Source organism: Fusarium proliferatum, assembly GCF_900067095.1.
Source record: "Fusarium proliferatum ET1 genome assembly, contig: FPRO_scaffold002, whole genome shotgun sequence".
Lineage (NCBI taxonomy): Eukaryota > Fungi > Ascomycota > Sordariomycetes > Hypocreales > Nectriaceae > Fusarium > Fusarium proliferatum.
The window spans coordinates 3,717,577-3,739,349 of NW_022194791.1; the positions used below are offsets into that span (position 1 = coordinate 3,717,577).

At 49.2% G+C, this 21,773-nt stretch overlaps 10 protein-coding genes across 10 annotated transcripts; 4 read left to right on the plus strand and 6 right to left on the minus strand.

Annotated features, from left to right (window-relative positions):
- Positions 1–458: 458 nt before the first annotated feature.
- FPRO_02576 (uncharacterized protein) lies at positions 459–1,774 on the plus strand (the record flags this gene model as incomplete). The annotated part of the gene is made up of 2 exons (XM_031227308.1): positions 459–867; positions 915–1,774. The coding sequence occupies 2 exons, from the start codon at positions 459–461 to the stop codon at positions 1,772–1,774; spliced, it is 1,269 nt and encodes a 422-aa protein (XP_031077757.1).
- A 613-nt stretch (positions 1,775–2,387) lies between these two features.
- On the minus strand, positions 2,388–3,742 carry FPRO_02575 (uncharacterized protein; the record flags this gene model as incomplete). Its single annotated transcript, XM_031227309.1, has 3 exons — positions 2,388–3,076; positions 3,130–3,427; positions 3,521–3,742. The coding sequence occupies 3 exons, from the start codon at positions 3,740–3,742 to the stop codon at positions 2,388–2,390; spliced, it is 1,209 nt and encodes a 402-aa protein (XP_031077758.1).
- A 693-nt stretch (positions 3,743–4,435) lies between these two features.
- FPRO_02574 (uncharacterized protein) lies at positions 4,436–5,057 on the minus strand (the record flags this gene model as incomplete). Its single annotated transcript, XM_031227310.1, has 2 exons — positions 4,436–4,715; positions 4,786–5,057. The coding sequence occupies 2 exons, from the start codon at positions 5,055–5,057 to the stop codon at positions 4,436–4,438; spliced, it is 552 nt and encodes a 183-aa protein (XP_031077759.1).
- A 550-nt stretch (positions 5,058–5,607) lies between these two features.
- FPRO_02573 (putative translation initiation factor eIF-2 alpha chain) lies at positions 5,608–6,703 on the minus strand (the record flags this gene model as incomplete). Its single annotated transcript, XM_031227311.1, has 4 exons — positions 5,608–6,091; positions 6,141–6,348; positions 6,410–6,572; positions 6,623–6,703. 4 exons carry the CDS (start codon positions 6,701–6,703, stop codon positions 5,608–5,610), a joined length of 936 nt encoding a protein of 311 aa, XP_031077760.1.
- A 498-nt stretch (positions 6,704–7,201) lies between these two features.
- On the plus strand, positions 7,202–8,409 carry FPRO_02572 (uncharacterized protein; the record flags this gene model as incomplete). Its single annotated transcript, XM_031227312.1, has 4 exons — positions 7,202–7,211; positions 7,272–7,518; positions 7,574–7,656; positions 7,703–8,409. The coding sequence occupies 4 exons, from the start codon at positions 7,202–7,204 to the stop codon at positions 8,407–8,409; spliced, it is 1,047 nt and encodes a 348-aa protein (XP_031077761.1).
- Positions 8,410–8,610: 201 nt separating this feature from the next.
- FPRO_02571 (uncharacterized protein) lies at positions 8,611–9,545 on the minus strand (the record flags this gene model as incomplete). Its single annotated transcript, XM_031227313.1, has 3 exons — positions 8,611–9,015; positions 9,051–9,219; positions 9,298–9,545. 3 exons carry the CDS (start codon positions 9,543–9,545, stop codon positions 8,611–8,613), a joined length of 822 nt encoding a protein of 273 aa, XP_031077762.1.
- A 543-nt stretch (positions 9,546–10,088) lies between these two features.
- On the minus strand, positions 10,089–11,534 carry FPRO_02570 (putative norsolorinic acid reductase; the record flags this gene model as incomplete). The annotated part of the gene is made up of 7 exons (XM_031227314.1): positions 10,089–10,118; positions 10,167–10,710; positions 10,764–10,888; positions 10,942–11,087; positions 11,142–11,241; positions 11,298–11,364; positions 11,413–11,534. 7 exons carry the CDS (start codon positions 11,532–11,534, stop codon positions 10,089–10,091), a joined length of 1,134 nt encoding a protein of 377 aa, XP_031077763.1.
- Positions 11,535–12,862: 1,328 nt separating this feature from the next.
- On the plus strand, positions 12,863–15,787 carry FPRO_02569 (uncharacterized protein; the record flags this gene model as incomplete). The annotated part of the gene is made up of 1 exon (XM_031227315.1): positions 12,863–15,787. One exon carries the CDS (start codon positions 12,863–12,865, stop codon positions 15,785–15,787), a length of 2,925 nt encoding a protein of 974 aa, XP_031077764.1.
- Positions 15,788–17,344: 1,557 nt separating this feature from the next.
- Positions 17,345–18,841, plus strand: FPRO_02568 (uncharacterized protein; the record flags this gene model as incomplete). The annotated part of the gene is made up of 1 exon (XM_031227316.1): positions 17,345–18,841. The coding sequence occupies one exon, from the start codon at positions 17,345–17,347 to the stop codon at positions 18,839–18,841; it is 1,497 nt and encodes a 498-aa protein (XP_031077765.1).
- Positions 18,842–19,355: 514 nt separating this feature from the next.
- On the minus strand, positions 19,356–20,699 carry FPRO_02567 (uncharacterized protein; the record flags this gene model as incomplete). Its single annotated transcript, XM_031227318.1, has 3 exons — positions 19,356–19,757; positions 19,807–20,523; positions 20,583–20,699. The coding sequence occupies 3 exons, from the start codon at positions 20,697–20,699 to the stop codon at positions 19,356–19,358; spliced, it is 1,236 nt and encodes a 411-aa protein (XP_031077766.1).
- Between the last annotated feature and the right edge of the window lie 1,074 nt (positions 20,700–21,773).

Genomic DNA, 21,773 nt, shown 5'->3' on the forward strand with positions numbered 1-21,773 from the left:
CAAAAGTGGTCGGCGACAGTTGGTTTGGGATGTGAAGAAATTCGATGACTGGCTCTGATTGGCTTCAGCGGCGAAAGTGAACTTCCGGGAGGGGTGCGAGGATTGGCGACATTATAGGTGCACGCCCCGCATCCAGCAGTGTAAGAAGGTGAATATCATTTCCCTTCACAAGGCAATATTCGTGACTGGAATAAAACATCAAATATTTTTCACCAAAAGAGGCTCCTTAGCACTTTTAGTATCTTCCTAGCTATTTGTTATAGCATATTAAGCATGAAAATATTGACCTGGGCGGAAGTGACATCTCCCAAACTCAGCTGTCTCACGGGTACTCGCACTGCAACAATTACTCCTTCTCACCAACACAAACCGAAGCCTATTCTTTCTCTCCACAACAAAAACAGAACAACAAGAACATCCATCTTCAGAGCCGCACTCATGCCCCATAAACACCAGAAATGCAACAACGCACCAAGTCAAAGCGTTCTTTGAGTCCGACGACTCGGGTCTCACCTCGTAAGAGACTCAACTATGATGCAGACACTCCCAAGATGTCGAGTCCTACAAGCTACGATGAAGATGTTCAGCTCAGTTTCCTGACAATCGACGAAGAAGATGAAGAAGAAGTTACTTGTTCTAACACCATGGAAGAGTTGATGAAGCTGGAAAAGGAGCGATATCCTGGCGCCAGTACCTGGGCTCCCGCGGAAGAGCGACTCTTTGAGATATTGTACATGCGACAGGATCTACCCATGCTTCCTACAACGTGGGACGTCGATCTACGAGGAGTACCCATCTCAGATATTGTCTTCCAAACTTCGGATGAGTTTCCGCCTATCATCTATGCTCGCTCAAATGACTTTCGAGGTATGTTTATCCTAAATGTTATGGAGTGCATTGCTCATTGTTTGTAGCAACAACCGCCCTTCTTCGTCTCATGGACCTCACAGCAAAGACCAGGACAACCATTCAGAGTGGTCTTCGGATGAAAGTACCGCAGCTCATCAAACGAGAGCTCGACAAGTATTTGAGCTGGGCAGCACAGGACGGCGACTACCTGCATCTACGCATTGTTCCGAACATCCTGACAGAAATTGTAGACACGAAAATGCCGGAAGATAAGATCACTGAACACATCCAGAGCCGCATGAGAGCTCTCGCAAAGGTTCAGCGCGAGTTTCTCCGAGAGGATAGAAACCCCCAGTTCTGGGATGTTATCAAGCCCAGTGTCTTCGCATCTCCGCAAATCAAACTTGAGCCAGATGATGGACTTGCATCGTTCGGGGGATGGCTGACACCTGCTGAGAGCCGGCTCGGCTCACATCCTCGAGTTGGAAACGTATTGCCAACCACCGAAACTCATGGAATCATTGTCAAGATTGAACCTGGACTTAAGAGCCCCGGTATCGCGGCAAGAGTACTCCCCAAGACAAAGATGCTTTCGAGGGAGTCATGCCATTCACAGTCCCCATCGCCCTCTCTACCCGAAGAACCCCAGACCCCCCCTCGATACACCTACCGTCGTCACCCTCCCGTGGTATACGGCCTGTTCATTATTAATACCTGGGTTCTTGTTCTTACAGTCGATTCATCCAAAGGGTCCGACGCCCATGTCAGTTTTCAAGTCCAAGTCGATTTCAAAGATGAACACCAGGGGATCTGGAATGCCCTGACTATCGCTATTGCCGTGTGCCTTGCTCGTGATGAGCTACGTACTCGTGCGAGCGACTTTGAGGAGTTGCCTTGCGTGGAAGATAGTGATCCGGATGCTTGATTTGCAGGATATTTCAATGATTATGACGCTTATTACGAAGGAAGGAATACCATAGTGCATGTTTCACTACTGTTTGTTGCTAAATGGGCTTTGAAGTTGTGTTTTATACCCCTGATTTTATGAACGAGTGTTGACCTGAAGTTTCGTTGTTGTTATCATGAGGTTTTCATGTACCAATTATTGAGTCCTCGACGACGCCATTCACCTTATCGGAGAATTGCTCGAGTCGTTGAACCAGTCATTAAGCAATTTGCCCTATTTGAAAGTCATAGTTGTTAAGTCAACAGAGAGCTTCTATGCCTCATGCTCTCATTTCTATTCATGTCCTGATGTGTCTGATCAGTCATTCCCTTCTATTCCCAACGCCCAACAATGACGGCCGTCCACAGCCCCAAACGTCTCTTTCTATCTGTACATAAATGTCCATTGCATTTCATCTCATAGAGTTCGCCTCTCTAATGCGTGAGTTATACAGGGGTGGGGGTGAAGCGGGGAGGAAACTTTTTTGCGACCGCGCGTGAATAAATGTTTTTAAAATCATAGCAAGCAAGGTAGTTAACGACAAGGTGAGAACAAGGTGTATGTGTATGTGTATGTGTATGTGCGGAGATTTTTACATTTCTTCTCGTTCGACGGGCATCAGAACCTCAAGCTGTCGGAGGAGTCGCTGGTACAAGAACAGCATGCAGCCACTCTGGATGAATGTCCATACTCCTCGGGGTCCGACACCGCGGAACCATCCTGCAACGCCTTCTGTACGGTATATGACCCGTAGTCCTGTGAAGACGGAGGAGGTGTCGAGAGCAATGGCGCCAGGTCGTGGCCGATGTGTGCTGGGAGAAGAGGTGGAAATGTGTCGAACTTGTGAGTTGGCATGATGGTCTTTGGGATGCCGGGACTCTGTTGGTGTGTTGACTTGAGTCTGAAGTCGTGTCTTGACAACGTCGAGGGGACAGGTGATAACACCGGCAAGACCACCAGCTGCAGCACCAGTGAGAAGCTCTAGGGAAACTCCGATATCACGGCTCTGCTTGTATTTGCGAGCCCAAGTAGTGAACTGTTCCCAGAACATGAACTGCAGAGCTGAGAATGGCAGATCACGGTAGAGAGTGGCCTTGTAACCGTAGAACAAGGCGGAGGCGCCTTCTGCGCGCACAATGGTTCGGGCAGCGTCGATAGTACCGCGGTAGTTGTAGCCGGAGGTGAAATGGGGGTTGTTGTAACGACCCTGAAGCTGGAGGCGTGTCTTGAGAACTTCTGAGGGGACGTAGACAATAGATGCTGCGAGATCTCCAAGGAAACCTACGAGTTTGTTAGTGCTTGTACTGCTGCTGGATCTCATTGGGGTGCCATACCTGCTGTGAGGTATGAAATATGCTGTTGCACGCCGTGGTCTATCAAGAATCGCTTGCTCCATTCATATGTACCGAAGAACATGACCGTTCCTGGAAATGAACCTCCAAGCGCAGGAATCCACCCACCATAGAGACCCCGTCTTATACCCTCCTGTCTCCATATCGTGTAGTAGGACTGTCCTAGCGACGTGTATCTTGAAGGAATGTGGGGATCGCCCTGTTGTCTCGTCTTAACAGTGTCGAGTGAGTGCATGAGTAGATCGCCTGTAGATCCTCCAATACCACCCGCGATCATGGCCTGTCGTGGGGTCCCATGTTAGCGCACCTGGAAACGAATAGGTCGAAAACGCTTGGCGATGCAAACACAGCACCCTGGTAGTTTCTGACGTACATGAAGATACGGTGGTCGCCCCTCGGCCTCGACATCTTGTGCGGTCATGTTCTGGTCACTGGTCTTGCTTCTACTACTTTCCGAGCGACGACCCGTCCAAGCAGCATGACGATGCTCGGGGGATGGCGCAAAATCGCTCGCCGCACTCGTTGATCCGTCGTTCGTCGTCGTCGATTGAGCGAAGACGAGGTCAGAATCTTGTTGTTGAAGATCCAAGGGCATAATCCGGGTGAAGCAAGAGATCGAACTCGGATCGGAGGAGACGGTTGAGCGAGTCGAGTCGGTGACGGCACAAGGCGGAAGACTTCGGAAGCAAAAAAAAGGAAGACAAGAGGATCCCCAAGAAAGAGAGAAGAACAAGTATTAAAGAGGGATCGCTCTGTCGCGATGTTTCGTCGTTGGCGAGTGGGCGGGTGTCGCAGGGTCGCAAAGAATAGATAAGAGCCGAGAGTCTGGGCGATGTCGTTTATGAGAATTTTGATGAAGGAACCCGGTCTTGGCTTTTTACTGGGTTAACTAATCGCGAATTGCGGCTCTAGTTGGCTCTGCTCAGCGGTTTCTTAGTGGCCGATCAGGGACCGCACCTGGATTTACAGCGCATGTATCCGTACTTTACCTTGTAAAGACTGAGAGCACCCGACGCTAACTACGTCAATGGAAGAATGCCCGATGAAAGAATTTGTTGAAATGACCGAACGGGCTTTCGGTCTGTTATCTTATCTCACCTCATCATACGCCACTTCTGCCCGCCTCAGGTAATTCATAGTGAGTCTTCAGTGAGATCGTATGAGAATAAAGTCTTTCGTATGGCTATTCATTGAACGGGAAACTAATTGCAAAATCGATTTGATCATAAGGTCTATACATGTCTTCATGAGTTCCGTTTGGTACATATAATACATCTCATCTCATATCCTACTCCATCAATGGCCTCTGGTGATCCCTCCATGGAAGAGCTCCAAACTTGCGAAAAGGAAACACAATATGAGTAACCCGCCCTGTAATCAACTGCTTAGATACGGGTCCGTACGTATTGCTATCCAGACTCGATCCAGGCGGTCCATCACCCTCAACCCACACGTGCCCCTGCGGGACTCTCACTGTCGGCAGAGGATGAGGCGCTTTTGTCTTGATAACATCGTTCTCCAGTGCCACTACGCGCTTGACTGCGATTGTCTCGGGATGTAGCGGACTCCTTTTATAACTTTCATGTTAATTCTCATCAATTGCTTATTTCCAGGCTTTTGGGAAGGGTCTGCTCGTACCGTAATGTCACGACCATGCCACGCTCTAGATTCTCTTGAGGAGACCACTTCCAGTTGAGAATCACATCTCGTCGTAAAGTCGAGTCCTTGTCGTCGTTAATCAACGGATACATAGATGCGCCGTCAACAAAAGTCAGCTCTGCAACGTGCAGGTTGAACATGGCGATGACTGGGATCCATGTTGCGAATCCAAAGAGTCTTAGTGCTGTTGATTTGGCCAGGCTGGGTTGGCCATTGCCTCTCAGACGTGCCCACACTGAGCCGAGAGCCATTACAAAGGCTCTAATTATTGTTCAAAAAGAGTGTCATTAAATAATAACATTCCCGTTGCTGTGAGATTGAGCGTTGTAGTGGGAATATCAGTGGTTGTGAGTCCAAGTATAGAAATTCTACACCCGAGTCTAAGCTTTTATCGGCTAGTTCCGACAACCCGCCATGTAAGGCAGCACGAGACAGGCATTCTTATTAAACATGAAACTTAAGAAGCACAGCTCTAAAGAAATATCACTAAAGTTATGTCACTGAAAACAAGCCAAAACACACCCATCACAATGGGAAGACGTCGTCTCAAGTAATCAAAGAACTGTTCGTTATCAACGCCGTTTCAGACGCCACTTCCTACCATCGGAAGTACTACATGAAAGTCTGGACTTTTAGTGATGCTTTGCACTCCGGGATACATGCTTCCTTTCAGCCTCCCAGACGCCCTCTATTACACCCTTTTCCGTGTCCAACAACCCGCTCGTGCGCGGGCTACTTTGGCATGGCTCTAACAGTCTTGCCGACTCATCCTGACCGGGAGACTCTTCGTCTGTCCATGACCTAGATGGTCTCAGGGATGTTTTCGTCGCTGTCGCTCATGCTCTCGTCACCGCTGACCTCGGCGTTCTCACGCTCACGCTTCTCCATCAATGCTTGCAGCTCCGCATCATCGCTCTCGGTAACGGCCTTGGGCTCCATCTTGACTGTCAAGTTACCACCGGCACCCTCGATGCTCTTTCGGACATCAACGATGGCCTCTCCCAAGCAAGTAATGCCAACGTTCTTGTCCAAGGTCGAGCATGTAAGAACGTAGAGAGGCGGAGACACGAGCTTGACCTTGACCTGGGTGTCGTCGGTGCTGTGGGCCTCGGCTGTGCGAAGAGCAGTCTTGACGGCGTCGATTCCCTCGTATCCGAAGCAAGTGACCTCGATATCGGCTCGGATCTTGGTGGGCTGGGGAGTAAGACGCTTTCCGATGTATGACTTGAGCTCCTCCTTGGCCACCTCGTTGGGGAAGGTAATATCGTTCCAGACCTCGGGGTTTCTTCTCAAGGTTAGTAAATGTGGTCGAACTTTGGTAAAGAGCAACTGACGTGATGGAAAGCTTGAAAGCGTCGATAGCATGTCCGAATCGCTTGTTTAGGGGCCAAGCAATGGCTTCATAGAGGCTCTCGATATCGAGCTTGGTCTTCTCGGCGAGATGCACCATGATAGAGTGAACCATCTTGCTCTTGTTGTATCGCTCCTCACACTTAACGATATCCTCGGGGGAGACTCGTCGCTTGGAAAGATCGATGTAACCTGCCCAAAAAAAATCAATATCCATGCCCAAAGTTCAGTCCGACGTTGATTTGATGCTAACCCTTCTCCTTGTCGACACGGAGCACCACGACGACCTCGTTGCGACCGACCCGGATGAGCTTCTGGATACTTCGAATACGTCTTCGCGAAAGCTCGGAAAGCAGGATCATGCCGTCGATGTTGTCGTACTCTAGAAGCTTAACGTAGGCACCCATTTCGGCGATCTGAAATTGGTCAGAGGCAGTTCTTTCGGACAGATCAGGTTGTTACTGACCTGCTTGACATTGACCATGACGAAGCTGTCGATCTCCGGGTACTTCTCCTCGTAAAAACGGCAATGTTGGTTTTGGGCCATCTTGACGGTGTTTTTGAGGTTTCAGAGGATTCGGTCGGGTTCTGTAGAATAAGGTGGGGGGTTTTATAGATGTCGAGTGCCGTCGCACAAGATCGCAAGTCGGGCCTTCAAAAAGAGCCAATAGTCTAATTTTAATAAGTTATTCCTGCGATAGTATCGGTAGTGATTCTCGCGCGATCGGGTCGTAAATCGTCACGTCAACAGTGGATGTAGAGGGGAAGAGTCATAATTTTGACATTTTGCAAGTGCACTCGATTGATGATGGTGGGGTTGTGGCGGGGTGTGGCTCGTTTGCATGCTCATTCGTTTTCGTTCCATTGGTAGTGGCAGTGGCAGTGGAGGCAGTACCTGAAAATTCGGGCATAATGCCGCCAGCTGCGCCTGAGGTGGCCTACCCATGACTTTCGTTGCCATGATGGGAGCTTTCCACGTGACTGAACCAAAGGTAAACAACTTCATCAACACCAAGCCTGTCGACAAGAGCATAAGTACTAAGCCATGGCTCCTGGTAAGTTCCAAACTGCTGTACCTGCGATCAAGTCGCGAATGTTTGCTGATTGATTTCCAGCGACTCAATACGAACTTTCACCGCCCCCAACCGACGCGGTCTCGGCGATCGCGTTTGCGCCGTCTTCTGGAACCAAGCTCCTTGTCTCATCATGGGATAAGAAGGTGTATTGCTACGATATCGCGGGTGGAGCTGGCGAGGCGACTCTCGTAAACACATACGAACACCGGGCGCCAGTCTTGGATGTCTGCTTCGGCGCCAATGATAATGAAGCTTTTACTGCTGGCGTGGATTGGTGTGTTAACAGGTCAGTGGATGCGAATGGATACGCCTCGAAACGTTAAGCTAACAACAATGAACAGAATCGACTTGGAGACTGGTGAGAAGACCTTGCTGAGCAAACATGCTGCGCCGGTGCGGTCTATAGCCTATAGCCCAAAGTTTTGTGAGTCATTGAACCCCTGTGATTGACTCATACTAACAGAAACCAGCGATCTTGGTCTCCGCGTCTTGGGATTGCAGCTTGAACCTCCATAACCTCAGCGATCCTTCAAGCACCCCAATTAGGGTCTCCCTCCCCGGCAAGCCCCATGCGCTGGCTGCTAGTCCTACGAAGATCGTGGTTGCCATGGCTGGCCGTGTAATTAACATCTACGACCTGAAGACCATTGTCGACCTCTTCGCAACTGGTTCATCTGACCTGCAGCCATGGCAGCAACGTGAATCGTCTCTGCGATATTTAACACGCGCAGTGTCCTGCATGCCCAATGATGCTGGCTACGCCACTAGCAGTATCGAGGGCCGTGTTGCAGTTGAATGGTTTGAGGATACAGCCGAGTCTCAGGCTCGAAAGTACGCCTTCAAGTGCCATCGACAGGCAGCCCCAGATGGTGATGGTGATATTGTCTATCCCGTAAATGCTCTCGCCTTCCACCCTGTTCATGGAACATTTGCTTCAGGGGGTGGCGATGGCACCGCTGCTTTGTGGGATGCAGAAGCAAAGCGACGACTTAAACAATACCAGAAATTCCCCAACAGCGTTGCTGCGCTTGCTTTCTCAAGCGACGGGAGATATCTTGCTGTCGGTGTTTGCCCTGGGTTTGAGACTGGCCAAGAGGACTACAGCGGTGCCGGACAGACATCGGTATTGATCCGTGAGCTTGGTGAGAATGAAGCCAAGGGGAAAGGAGCTAAATAGGCGGTATGTGCTGGACAGTCTTGTTATCCCAAAAGGCGTTCTGGTGGTTGCGAGGCTTGATTTATTATTTCTGTACTATTCTCGATCTAAAGGAAGTGGCATCAAGATACCCGTCATGGAGCAGCCTCAAAATAACGTCGTGAATGATTGCCCTATTTGTTCTTGGTTCTTTTGCTGCTGACCAGCCACATGTAGGTATCTCTAGACGATTTCAGTGGTCCCAAGCGATGGGCTCCTTGGCTTCAAACCTTTGTGGTTCCCCAAGGTTGGCTCGTGTACATTCTCCTGTATCCGAATAACCATTGGTTGGGGATACCCAAGCGATACTTCCTTCGCATCAAATCCATCTCGGCATTGATATTCCAGGCTATTGGATGGCAAAGCACATGGCCACGGAGAAGGCCCCGGAAGTTTATAATCTCGAATTCGAACTCCCTTTCTGATTGTGTACTGCCCTTTCTTCTCAATCAAACGGGGGGCTCCTTGAGGAACAGGCCTCAACTTTGTGACTACAGGCGACTCAGACGTATGTGTTGTTGTTGGTGATGGAGTACCATGCCGCTGCCGGCTGCGTCTCGCTTGAATTTCTTTTTGACAGTCATTTTTCTGTTGAAGTGCAAGCGTGTCGTGATTGTATTTACCTGAGAACCGTCGGTCAGGGGTATATTCTGCATCTCCAATAGAACGAATGGACTCCATTCGCCTTCGTTTCGTTGGTCGACATGCTCGAAGAGGCAGCAGCTGCTGTTGACTAGCTCGGCTTTCAACATCGCTTCTCGGGCTATAAAGTAGGGGCGGGCTTGTCTGTCGCTGACCAATAGGTGTTTCTGGGATACTCTTAAGAGTCAATACAATGTTGAAGAAGATAAGAATGATATGAAGGCACACAATTCAACATTCGTAAACTCATTCATGGCAGATTCTGGGCTGACCACATTATCATGCTCTTCCGAACTTGGGGAGGATGCAGAGCTTTGACTTCGACTTCTCTTTCGACTACTGCCAATGGTTTGGTTGAATCCTGTATCACCATCGTCCCTAAGGAGGATTTGGTGCATTGTCACTAACTCGACTTGATGACCCGCAACATGGCTGTCGTCCACCTCTATAGAGGGTAAAATTGTTTGAAAAGACATATTTGAGTGATTTGGTGAATCTTTCGAGGTGGGTTCGTGGTGATAAAGCCAGACTGCAGATGGGAAAGAAGGAAGGAGCTACTGTGGTCTGTCCCCTATGGCTCTTTCCTGACACTTTCTGTTTGTTCAGCGCAGGCTTCACCGAACACCTCCTACCTTTGAGCAGCAAATCCTTACAGCAAGATCAAGAAATATCAAGTGTTCATCTGCTATTCGCATGTTCACTTCAAAGTTGTTTTCCAACTTCTGTGTATCTGTCACTTATCAAGCAACATAACAATATATTTTAACAGAATAGTCTTGAATTTGCAAAGCAAGTTTGTTCTTTGGTTTTCTCTGCTGGCGATGTCCTCAATAACCTCTTATTCTGAACCCGTGTGCTCGCTCTCATCCCAGTCTAACAAACAAGCAATCCCGTCTGGTTCACCATCGATAAGAAGGCATCACTACAGCACCAATTCTCTCTTTCCAATCCAATTCCATCCAGTCCGATCGAGACCGAGTTGGTAACCATCGCCAAAAGTTCGCTTTGAGGCGGACGCCCTATTCCCCTCGCGCAGCCGCTGAGATGGGCTATAACAAATCAGCACATGTATTCGTATGTTGTTTTGAGGAACGTACCTTTGGTGGTTGGATGTGGTCAAACGTACCGCCCATCTGGAGCAGCCAAACGTCTGGACCTCCAAGAGAGTTACCCCCACGATACAGAAAATCGTTAGGAAAGCCCGCATCAAATTCAGTAGCCCCATCGATCTCTTGAATATCCTCAGGGGAGAGATTCAGGGTGAGAGCCTGAATGTTGGCTTTGAGATGATCCACCTTTCGACCACCTATGATGGGAAATACATAACTTGTCTTGTGCATGACATATGCCAGTGCGATGCTGGTGATGAGTGTGTTCTTACGGTCAGCGATCGACTCCAGCACTTTACTGGTTCTGATCTCTTTCTCACTGGCCTCCACTCTTCGTCCTTCCCGCGCATTGCGTTGTTCTTCGGTCTTGAACTTTCCGCCTCCAAGGGAGCCCCACGGCGCAATTCCCATGCCTTCAGCTTGACACATGGGAATGATATCCCGCTCGAAGTCACGGGAGGCCGCCGACCAACGACCTTGGTACACAGAGAATTGCCGCAGTCCATTGCAGCGAGCATATTCGTTGGCCTTGCTACGGAGTTTTCAGCAAGTTATTCGCTCGTCGAAAGGCACATGGCATCTTACCTCACGATCCAAGCAGGAGTATCGCTGACGCCCAAGTGGAGGACCTTTCCGGAGAGTACGAGTTGGTTGAGAGATTGCATCATCTCTGGGATAGAGGTGTTGCCATCATACCAGTGAACATAGAGCTGTGGCCCTGTTAGCTTAGCATTCTGAGCTTCGCTCGGAAGAAAATACTTACAAGATCAATGTAATCGGTCTGCAGGTTCTTAAGACTGGCCTCAACTGAAGCCCTCAGACTCTTCGATCCGTTGCCAGTGAAGTTCACCATGATATTAGGAGCACCAGGCCCAGCTCGAAAGTTAGTGGTGTATTTGGTGGCGAGAACTGAGCGCAGGCGTAAGTACAGGACCAAGTGTTGAGCGAGAAGGGGTTACAAACCGATTTCATCCCGGTTGCCGCGCTTCCTCATCCATTCTCCCACCCATTTCTCGGTTTCCTGGAATTGGTAGTTGTTTGCAGAGTCAATAAAATTTCCGCCCTGTTCTTTTATCAGTACATTGTCGGCATCTTACATTTGACATATGGTGGTCACACCTGTTCATAGAAGAAATCCAATATTGACTCCGATGTGGACTGGTCGCATTCTCCCATCCACTCTTTCCTACGCTACCGTTAGTAGATATCAGGCATCAATGGATGTGTATCTCACCAAGCATTTCCAAAGTTCATTGTACCAAGGCAAATAGGGGACACCCAAACCGATGCAGTTGGTGACAAAAGTCGGTAGCGCCCTAGAGGGCTTTTGGGCGGTGGTGCGAAAGGGAGAGCCATTGTGTTTGCGATAGGTTGCTAGTGTTGGTGATAAAGAGGTGTGAAGCTGAGGTGAAAAGATGTAGTGGCAGTGTATTTGTAGGGATAATGAGGATGGAGTGGGCAGTGAATGGAGGTGGTGATGGCAACGGCAGTGGCGTCACTGCAGAAGAACGATCGATGGTGGCTGAATTTATGTTATCAAATACAAGAGTTGTGAGTATTTCTCAGTTGATAGTGAAGGATTCTCTTCTGACTTTATATACTCAGATCTATCATATAAAAATGGCAGCTCCTACCAATCCCACCTATAGGCACCATTTTGGAACGGACCTTCTGGACTTAAACGGACTTGTCGGGCCCGTACTTGCTGAAGAACACCTGTAACATCTTGCGTGATGCTTCCTAGACGATACTGAAGTTGACTCACCTTCTACGGTACTAACGAGGCGCGTACGGGCATATCCCGCAAGAGTTGATATCCATCCGCACAACGAGAGGAACAAGACCTCTAAACTAGCCTGAGCGAACTCACGTAAATATTCTCATTGGCTTCTCAGAATACACTAAAACAGTGAACTACCTAGATACGTTTAGATCAATATCAGTTCATGCTATTATTCAGCAAAAGCAGTTGTCAAGATGATCGAAACAAGCAGCTGAGAGCTGGAGTTAACGGACTTAGAACATGGGGAAGTGTTCAGGTTGCATGAGGCACACCTTTAGCATCCACTAGATACTAGATATATGGTTCGAGATCGACACTGAACACCTTGATGTGCGAGATTGTGCAACATCATAAGCATCTTAAATCAACACATCATTTGTGTTTTGTTCAAGGTGTATATCACTTGCGGGGAATGGAAAGGCGCAGTCTGAAGGTCTAATACCTGGATGACCTGCCACCCGAAACGTATTGGTCCATTGAAACAACTGTAGATATATTTAACAGTATTATTAGGAAGTAAATAATCGAAGTGATAAGTTGCATTGGACTTTATAGAATGACGATCCCGCTAACAGTAAGACAGCAAAATAAGGACGATGATGCTAAAGTACCTACCCTGGAGCTGGACATGGACAAGGATGCTGACCTAAAATGGGCTGATGCTGCTGGCCATCGTAGCTCTCTCATTGGCCCGAAGTCCCGATTCCTCGGCCATGCGGGTACGTACCTAACCTCCAATTCGATTGGACTTCACTCGGCCTAGAATCTGTGCATCACACCACGAACAATTACTGCGAGCGACATACCGAGACGACGAATTGAACATCAACCTACGAACCTGCGATCTCACAAAACCGATCCGGGGCAGAATTGGTCCGGATCAAGATGACGACCGCCTAGAATGGCCACTCCAAGCCCCGCCCCCTCAAGGGTCGCCGTCAACGCTCTCCGAGGTGTTCTCCTAACAACGTCCTGTTCAGTCATCATCCTTGCTGAAGAACGACGTCGACGACTCAACATCGCTCGAGCTGCTCTCGACAATGCCAAGAAACTTCACACTGCCCGGGTGAACCGCAACTCAGCTGCGCTGGCTGAGAGCTACAGCAGTAGACGAGAAACATTTCCAATCGAAATTGCCCACGATTTCTCGCACGCACCCACCAACAATGTTGTGCGCCGTCAACGAACAAGGATTGACTCATTAGAGCATGAATTATCGCGCCCGAAGGAGATTGAGCATATAGAGTCTTTTGAGACAACATTGCCTGAGGATGGGGACTCAACAAGCACGCCTCAGAACCGCCAGAAGAGATGGGACGAGTGGGACGCAGCACGAAAGGAATTATCACGCATATCAGAAAATAACACATTCTCTCACAACGCCCTTTCAATCAGGTTATCACCGGAGATCAGGCTCCCGACTACATCATCACCAAGGACACGATCAGCCAATTCCAGGACGACCAAGGCCAGAAAGGACGCTATTACAGGCTCAGCAAAAATGTCAACGACGGATAACACCTCAACGGCAGGCGACAGACAAGTCGGTATTGCAAAAACAGAGCCGGCCGATGAAACCTCGATAGGACAACCAGAATCGTGGTCACTGCTGGATAATCTCCTGACGGAATTGGAGATCCAAGACTTGCCACGCGATGAGCGTGTCCAGAATGAAATGAGAGCTGCCAAAATGCTTAAGAGTCTGACCTCAACCTCTACACAGAGTGAAGAGGCCCAGGAGGTTTTATCAAGGGGTATCCGGATACTTCAGTCTACAGCAGTGTCTCGGGAATACCGAACAGTCCCTCTCATACTCGAGGCTGTCCGTCCCGCTTGCAACGATATTTGCCTTCTGGCCGTACCCTTCCTCGACAGTCTTTCCCGCAGCCGCGACGTCGAGGGTGTGAGGCACTTACTGCGAAGTTTGTCTCGCTTTGAGCCACAATCGAAGGAGGCACTGAAAACCGATCGCAATGAATGGGTCACTCGGCTGCTTATGCATTACTGGAGGAAGACGAAGGACTTCCTGGAGGTCAAAACGATTTATACCTTACTCCAAAAAGGCGGTCTTTTTGACGATAGTGTATTCTCTTCGTCTGCTCAGTATGCCGCCAGACGTAGAATTACCCTCATTGCTCTTGATGCTGGTGATGATGCGACTGCAAGTGCAGAGATGTCCCAGCTCCGCGAGATGAGACCGAAGGCCTCAGGTGTCGATGTCAAGCTTCGTGGGAGATTTATTGTACGCGAAGCTGAATTGGGACAGTGGGACAAGGTCTCGGCTGGACTTGAGGCTTTCGGACCTAAAGCGAAGCAATCCGACCAGTTTCAGAATATTCTGTCCTGGCTGACAAAGATCTATTGCAAGGACCACACAACCGCGGAGATGGACATTTTTGTGAGAGATCTTGTCAGCAACCACCACATGAGTTTGAACAAGCCTCTGGCATTCTTTGTCATGGACAGACACGGGCGAACCCGCAATCTTCAAGCTCTCGTTGCGTGGGTGCAGTTCTGCCAAGATGGTGGCTTGGCAATGGACCAGATCTTCTTCAACGAGATTGCCGACAAATGCTGCAGATACTGGAACCTGTCGAGAGCTGACGTGATTCGCATGCTGAAGGATGCACGAACTTCTGCGCCATGGCTGAAGGACCCTCTGTTGACCAGCTACGCTAGTGAAGGCGGCCTGCATGGTCTTCACAAGCCTCTGCCAGGAGAGAAGACAGACAGCTATGGAATTGCCCCAACTCTGCCTGAACGCCGAGGTGATTCAATATCCATCTACGAGCGAGCAGCATTCAAACACATGAACACTCTGGCGCTTGAGAATGACTGGAGCGGTGTTTTCAGCGCCTACAAGGAGGCAACTAAGAAGGGCCTTGGGGATTCATCACGATGCCTTCGACTTGCTGTTGTCGCCAATATTCACTTGGAAGGACCCCATTCTGGCACAGTGGCATGTCTCATCAATGAGGCATACATAAGGAATCACGACATCAGCGGTGCTCTGGTTCCTATGCTGGTCGCTCGACTTGAGGCTGGCGACAACGTGAATGATTTACTCCGCGAGAATCTTGCTAAGGGTCAACACATTCATGACAGTGTATACAACAAAGCCACCCGTGTTCTCACTCAAAAGGGTAACCCTGAAGCCGCGATCAAAGTCTGCGAAATGGCAGCACAGCAGAATGGTATGGGTGAGCTGGCGTACAACAAGTTCAACTTTGCCAGTCTCATCCACTCCTATACTGGACAAGGGCGTTACAGAGACCTGATGTCACTTATTGCAAGCTTCATATCGAAGTCGGAATGGTGGCAGGGTAGTAAAGAGTGCAAGGAATCCGTCAAGTTAGCTATGAAGCATGTTGCGTCAAGGGCAGCCACGGACCACAGGCGAGAGAACACGCATAAGCAAGTACTATTGCGTCTTGACGATGCTCTTGAACATATCAAGTCCCTGAGGGCGACGAACAAACAAGAGCGGGAGGCCGTTACCAAGGAGGTTGTTGGAGCTTTCAAGACGGTGGAGGAGCCAGTGGCATTTGAAGGAGGTTTCTTCCCAGACAAACAATCTGGACGGCAGACGCCAAAGGACAAGCGGAATACAGACTGGGAGTTGTCCTCAAGACGAGATTCAACACCACAAGCATTGAGCGAGTCGAGGCACAGGATCGTCGAGGATGAATTGCCTGCTCGACAGCACAAGATAGATAAGATCCGAACAGCACGACACGAGCGGACGAAACGAGAGAGGACGCCCTCGCCTGAGCTTACTGAGGATGAGATATACTTAGAGAAGGAAATAGCCAGTGCAATGGCTTGAGATTAGAGGTTGTACATTTGGAAGACACGGATATGCATTGGCATGGCGTAGACATTATGGTTACAGAAGAGGCATTTGGGTATATCGACTGGGCTTCTTGGTCACGTTAACTTTTCTTTGTGGCCTGAGAGTATGAGCATATATGATGGTATCTGTTATGGTACTATCTGTAAAAGAAACAATACAAAATATTATTTAAATAATCTATGTATCTTGTGAATACTCTATGCGTTTCAATATGCCCCTCTCAGCACATGTCAATTGTTATGGATACTGAATGTTTATTTTCGCATGTGATTCTGTTTCTCTGCTGTGAGATGACTTGATTACAGGTGGGGCTTGGGTTGAATAGTGTCACATGCAGCAGCGTATTCGTGTAGAATTGACCCCGTCATCATGAGATTTTGTTAATGGAGGTCATCAACCAGAAACTGATTGGCCACTAGCCGCTAAAGAGACGCAGGAACATCAAATAAGCATCGACCCCAACCAGAAAAACCCTGAAAGTCGCATTCCGAATACGTATTTTCTCTTACTCTTGACGAAGTAATACCGGACTCGGCAGAGGAGAAATTGGTTCGGACCACGTACGATCTGAATCTCTCTCTGTAACTTATGAGACGATGTCTTTCACATGCGAAAAGTCCCGGAACCTGGCGGTGTCCTTTTCGCACATCGAACCATGCCCGCAAGATCTCGTCTTCGGTGGTTGGCTGCTCTTTTAGCGGTCAGGGCGTCTACGGGTCTTAGTGGCGCGATTGCTACGACCAAGGGAGACCACAGCGTTGCGGGGTGAGGTGTTCCAGGGGACCCTACAGTGGGTTATTCCCCTGGAGCTACGATAATGACAGCCCTAGAGAGAATGCCAGGATCGCCCCATGCCAGTCCAAGGGTCCATTTCTCTTGTTGGTTTTTTTCCCCCTTCGTTTCTTTGAATTTGGGCCCCTGGCATGACATTCAGTGACGGTTTATACGCTGATTTGTTGATATCCTGGAGGATGAATGCCACGAGAATGAGAGGAAAAGGGAGCCTATAAACGGCGCATATCCGGTCAATTGTGATCAGACGAGAGGAATTGTCGTCTTTGAAAGTGTCTGTGGTGTTTAAATCGGTCCAATTGCCCAGAATTCCATCTCAATTGATCGATCTAATTGTGTTTTCTCACTGGACCTCTAGCCTTTTTTATACTTGCCCCCAAAAGTCGAGAGCGTCATTGTCACAGGCTCTGTGGCCCCCGAAAACCGATTTACGTTTATAAGAGATAAGACCTTCCATTATTTGTTGACTTACACCTGAGCATCTGCGAGAATATTGTGTCATATTGCATAAAAGCATTGATCTCAATTCTCTTTATAAAAGCATCGCCGTTTGTTGCTGCTCTTACTCTTTGACCACTTCCACCCCCTAATTCCCTGGGCCAATCCATCCAATTTCTCGCCGCCCCCCGATCCGCGATTAATAGACCCCCCACTCCCCATCGAAAGTCTTGTTAGACAATTCCTCAACTACCGCGACTCAACTTCCTTTCACTTCTACAACAGCCAATAATTTCAACCATGGCTTCAGTACTCACATCAACCGAGTCGCAGACTCGCCGTCGCGAACAATACCACGAGGCCGATGTCGTCGTTGTAGGAGCTGGTGTATTCGGCTGCACTATCGCCTACGCTCTCGCAAACCAGGGCCGATCCGTTCTCCTTCTCGAGCGATGGCTATCGGAGCCCGATCGCATCGTTGGCGAACTTCTCCAGCCTGGAGGTGTCGCCTCACTACAGAAAATCGGCCTCGGTCACTGTCTCGAGGGCATCGATGCCATGCCTTGCTACGGATACACTGTCTTCTACCACGGCGAGAAGGTCCTCGTTCCTTACCCCGGTCTCGACGATAGCGGCAATGTCACACATGCTTGGGGAGGTCACAGCACAGCGGATAAGAGGCCGTCTGGATGCAGTTTCCACCACGGCCGCTTTATCACCAAGCTACGAGAGTCGTGCATAAACCACAAGAACATCACTGTCGTTGAGACAGAGGTTGTCAAGACGCTGCGCGGAGAGGTGTCGGACCAGATTCTTGGTGTTGAGAGTCGAACAAAGAACAAGGAGACCGGTGTCAAAGAGAAGGATTACTACTTTGGACAGTTGACTATTATCGCTGATGGTTACGATTCCAAGTGGCGCCAGGAGGTTCTCAGGACCAAGCCCAAGGTCTGCTCAAAGTTTTACGCTCTTGAACTCATCGACTGCGATCTCCCTGAACCTGGCCACGGCCATGTCATCATTGGCAATGCTTTCCCTATCCTTCTCTACCAGATCGGGACTCACGAGACCCGCGCTCTTATCGATGTGCCTCAAGGTATCCCCGAAGCCTCGCCTGAGAATGGCGGTGTTCGTGGATATATCCGCAACTATGTCCTTCCTGCGCTCCCTACCAGCATCCGACCCTCAGCTGAGAAGGCTCTTGAGGATGGCAAGATCCCCCGAAGCATGCCCAACAGCTGGCTTCCTCCCACGAAACAGCGCGCCAACGGAGCCATTCTCCTGGGTGACGCTATGAACATGCGACATCCTCTTACTGGCGGTGGTATGACTGTCGCATTCAACGATGTTGTCATCCTTGCCGAGGAGTTGCACCCCAGCAAGGTGTCTGATCTTGCTGACAACAAGGCCATCAACAATGCGCTTGATCAGCTTTACTGGAAGCGCAAGCCTTTGACTGGTATCATCAACGTTCTTGCTCAAGCTCTGTACTCCTTGTTCGCAGCCAACGACCGTCAGCTCCGTGCTCTGCAGTACGGATGCTTCAATTACTTCAAGCGCGGCTCAACTGACGGCCCCGTCGCTCTCTTGGCTGGTATGCTCCAGCGGCCCTTCATCCTCGCGTACCACTTCTTCTCCGTTGCATTCCTTGCCATCTGGCTCAACGCCTGCACCGTCATTGGCTGCGGTATCTTGGGCATCTTCAAGGCTCCTCTCGCTATCATTGATGCCGTCCTCATCCTCTGGAAGGCATGCATTGTCTTCCTTCCCATCATGTACCGGGAGACATTCCAGTAAATCTAGAGCTTGGGGAAAAAAAGAAAGAGCAGAAGAGCACTGTATGTTTAAGTAGCGAGAGCTGCGGCGTTTATGGAGCTTTGGCTTGGGACTTTTATGTCGAATTTTAAAAACGAATCTAAATTTCTTTCAGAAATGGGAGAGATCAGATTAGAGCAGAGGGACGATTGTACATATGTTCTTTTCATGGGTGGTTATGAGACATTTGAGCATTTCAGAGTGTTGAGCGGGAGTGGGCTTTTGTTGGATATACACACACATACGCATACTTGATCCCCATACTATCTGTGGTTAGAGATTGGGAGACACAAGTAGATCACCATTTCAAGATTAATATTAATTGCAATTGAGCTTCACTTTACCGTGTCTTGTCAGCCTAGTCGTGTGTAGGGCGAGCCGTTTATTTTCATGAATCTGAAAGATTTGTTGACCGTGTGTTTTATTCAACTAGACATGATCATTGTGATTACTGAGCATTTGCGCTCATATCCTGTGTGACCCCTTGACCTCCATCCTATGTCAATCGTCTTCGATAGACGCCAAACATCCAACTCGCTCTCAGCACCGCAAGGCCAATAGCCATCTTGATACTGTCCTGGATGACGTTGAGCTTGCTGCCACCAACCTCGTGCCACTCAATGGGCACTTCAGCAACCTTGATGCCGGGACTGGTGCCAATAACACTGCCATCGTGGCCAAGAACTGGTGTCGCGGGTGCTGACTCTGCGAGCATGAGCATCTCTATGTCGAAGATCCACCCCTCAGTGTGCATGTAGGGGATGATGTGTGGGAGGGATGCTCGCGAGAAGAGCTTGAAGCCGCATTGGGTGTCGCGGATGCGCGATGTTGCCGGGGGTGTGAGGATCATGAGCACGAGATGGAAAGATCGCATGAGGAAGTTTCGTAGAGCCGAGCGCTAGTTATGTTAGTTGATACAATTGTTATAGACGAGGGGGTTCGTTTACCTTAACAACGGCTTCGCTACCGACGAGATGGGCTCGGCTTCCAATAGCAACGCCGCGGTGTGATCCATCGACAACCTCCTCGCACCCTTCAATGAGCTTACCAGCATCGGAGAAACGGGATGCACCATCAGCATCAGCGAATAGGACATATTCACCCCTCACATGTCGGAAGCCATGAGTAGTCGCTCCGCCCTTGCCTCTGTTGCGAGCAAGTGAGACAACTCTAAGAATGTCATGGAGGCCGTGTTCTTGGGCAAACTTGAGGACAACATCCACTGTCTTGTCCTTGCTTCCATCATCGACAACTAAGATCTCATATCCGCCGAGATCCTCCTTAGGAGCGTTCCGAACATGTCTCTTAGTCGTAGGACTCACTCCGCTAGGCCCAGCTTGTTTGGTCCGGCCAAAGTGTTCATCGAGATAGGTGACAGCCTCTTCAAGGGTGGGGATAACGCGTCCTTCTTCATTGTAGGCTGGGAAGACAACGCTCAGACGCACTTGGGCGGGTTCGATGTTTCCAGCATCGGGAGTAGGGAATGCTTCATCGGGACGGACGTGCTGCTCGCTAGCCTGTCGCTCAGCGAGCCAGCGATCGTACCAGCAGGGGAGAGGTTGAGGCTGTGTGCGTCCTTCGGTGGGATGGCTGGTAAGGTAGGTCTTTTCGGAGGCGTAGACGGGTCGAGGCTTTGGCGCGACGAGATGGAGGATGACATAGAGCTAGGAATGGTGAGCTTGCGATCGCGCGGGGCCCTAGAGGGGTTCAGTGCAGTGCATACCCCAAGAAGTGCCAGCGCAATGAGTGCGAGAAATAATGTCAGAAGAATGTAGACGGGCGTAGCTTCAGCCCAAGCCCATAGAGGTCTGAGAAACTCCGCGGGCGGATCGATCGCCATTTTGGCCAAGGGTAGAAGTTGTTTAATACGGCTCGCGACTGCGGAGATGCGGCGATGAAAAGGCGAGTGTCGGTAGAATTAAAGCACGCTCATTTGAGATGCCAATTGATTTGGTGCAACGTACACAAGGAAAGGAAAGGAAAATAAAAAAGGCGAACGCGCCCGTGGGCGAAGCAAAGATTTAGAGTATGGATGCGGTGGGTAAGTTGCTTGCGACTGTGGTTGTGGTTGTACAGCATTAGAAGGCCACGAAGCATGAATGAGGCGTTGCATCTAATCTATGATTACGTAGCTACAGGCCTGCGGGTGTCAAAGGGTGCTATAGTGAAGATGGTAGGGATCGGCAGGGACCAAATGGTGAAATGACCAGTAGGAAACTGCCGAGGCTAATAACTTTAGAACAATTGAAGACATTGGAGAACAACCACATTTGATCGTTTACTCAATACAAGACATATCTCAAGAAATACATGAGACTTTGGATTGTATTTTTCCATGTCAGACCATAAACAGACTGAGAAACTAACATGATATGAGAATATACAGCCTCCCTTGCTACCTCTACTTAGCGAGTCTAATAAGCTTTGTGACTTACAAGATCAATCAGACTGAGTCAATGGACTGCAATACGGATAACCGCATTTGATTATTTAGGTAACAAACTCAATCATAACCCCTGCAGTAGTTGTCTTCATGAGATTCACAAGGATCGCGATCGATGATAAACAGAAAGTGAGCGTGAATCGTTCGTTGTCTTAGTTTCATTTCAGCAACAGTTGGTCCCAGCCAACGAAGAATGACATTGCAGCCAAAGCCTAAAGCTAAAAAAGTATGTAACAGTAATTAATGGAAGAACCCGAAAGGTTCTAGAAGTAAAGTCTAAACGCTATTGTACATGAAGTAAAAGGGCTTAGCTTGGTTCGGATTCCTGCTCTGAACCAAGTCTAAACAGAGTGTGGCGTACTTTTTTGTGTTTTAGTATAAAGATTTCTGCCAAGATGTGTCAAACTCGACATCGGAACGCCCGAGACTTAGAGGGGCCCCATATCCAATGCTTGCTTTCTCCCCCACAAG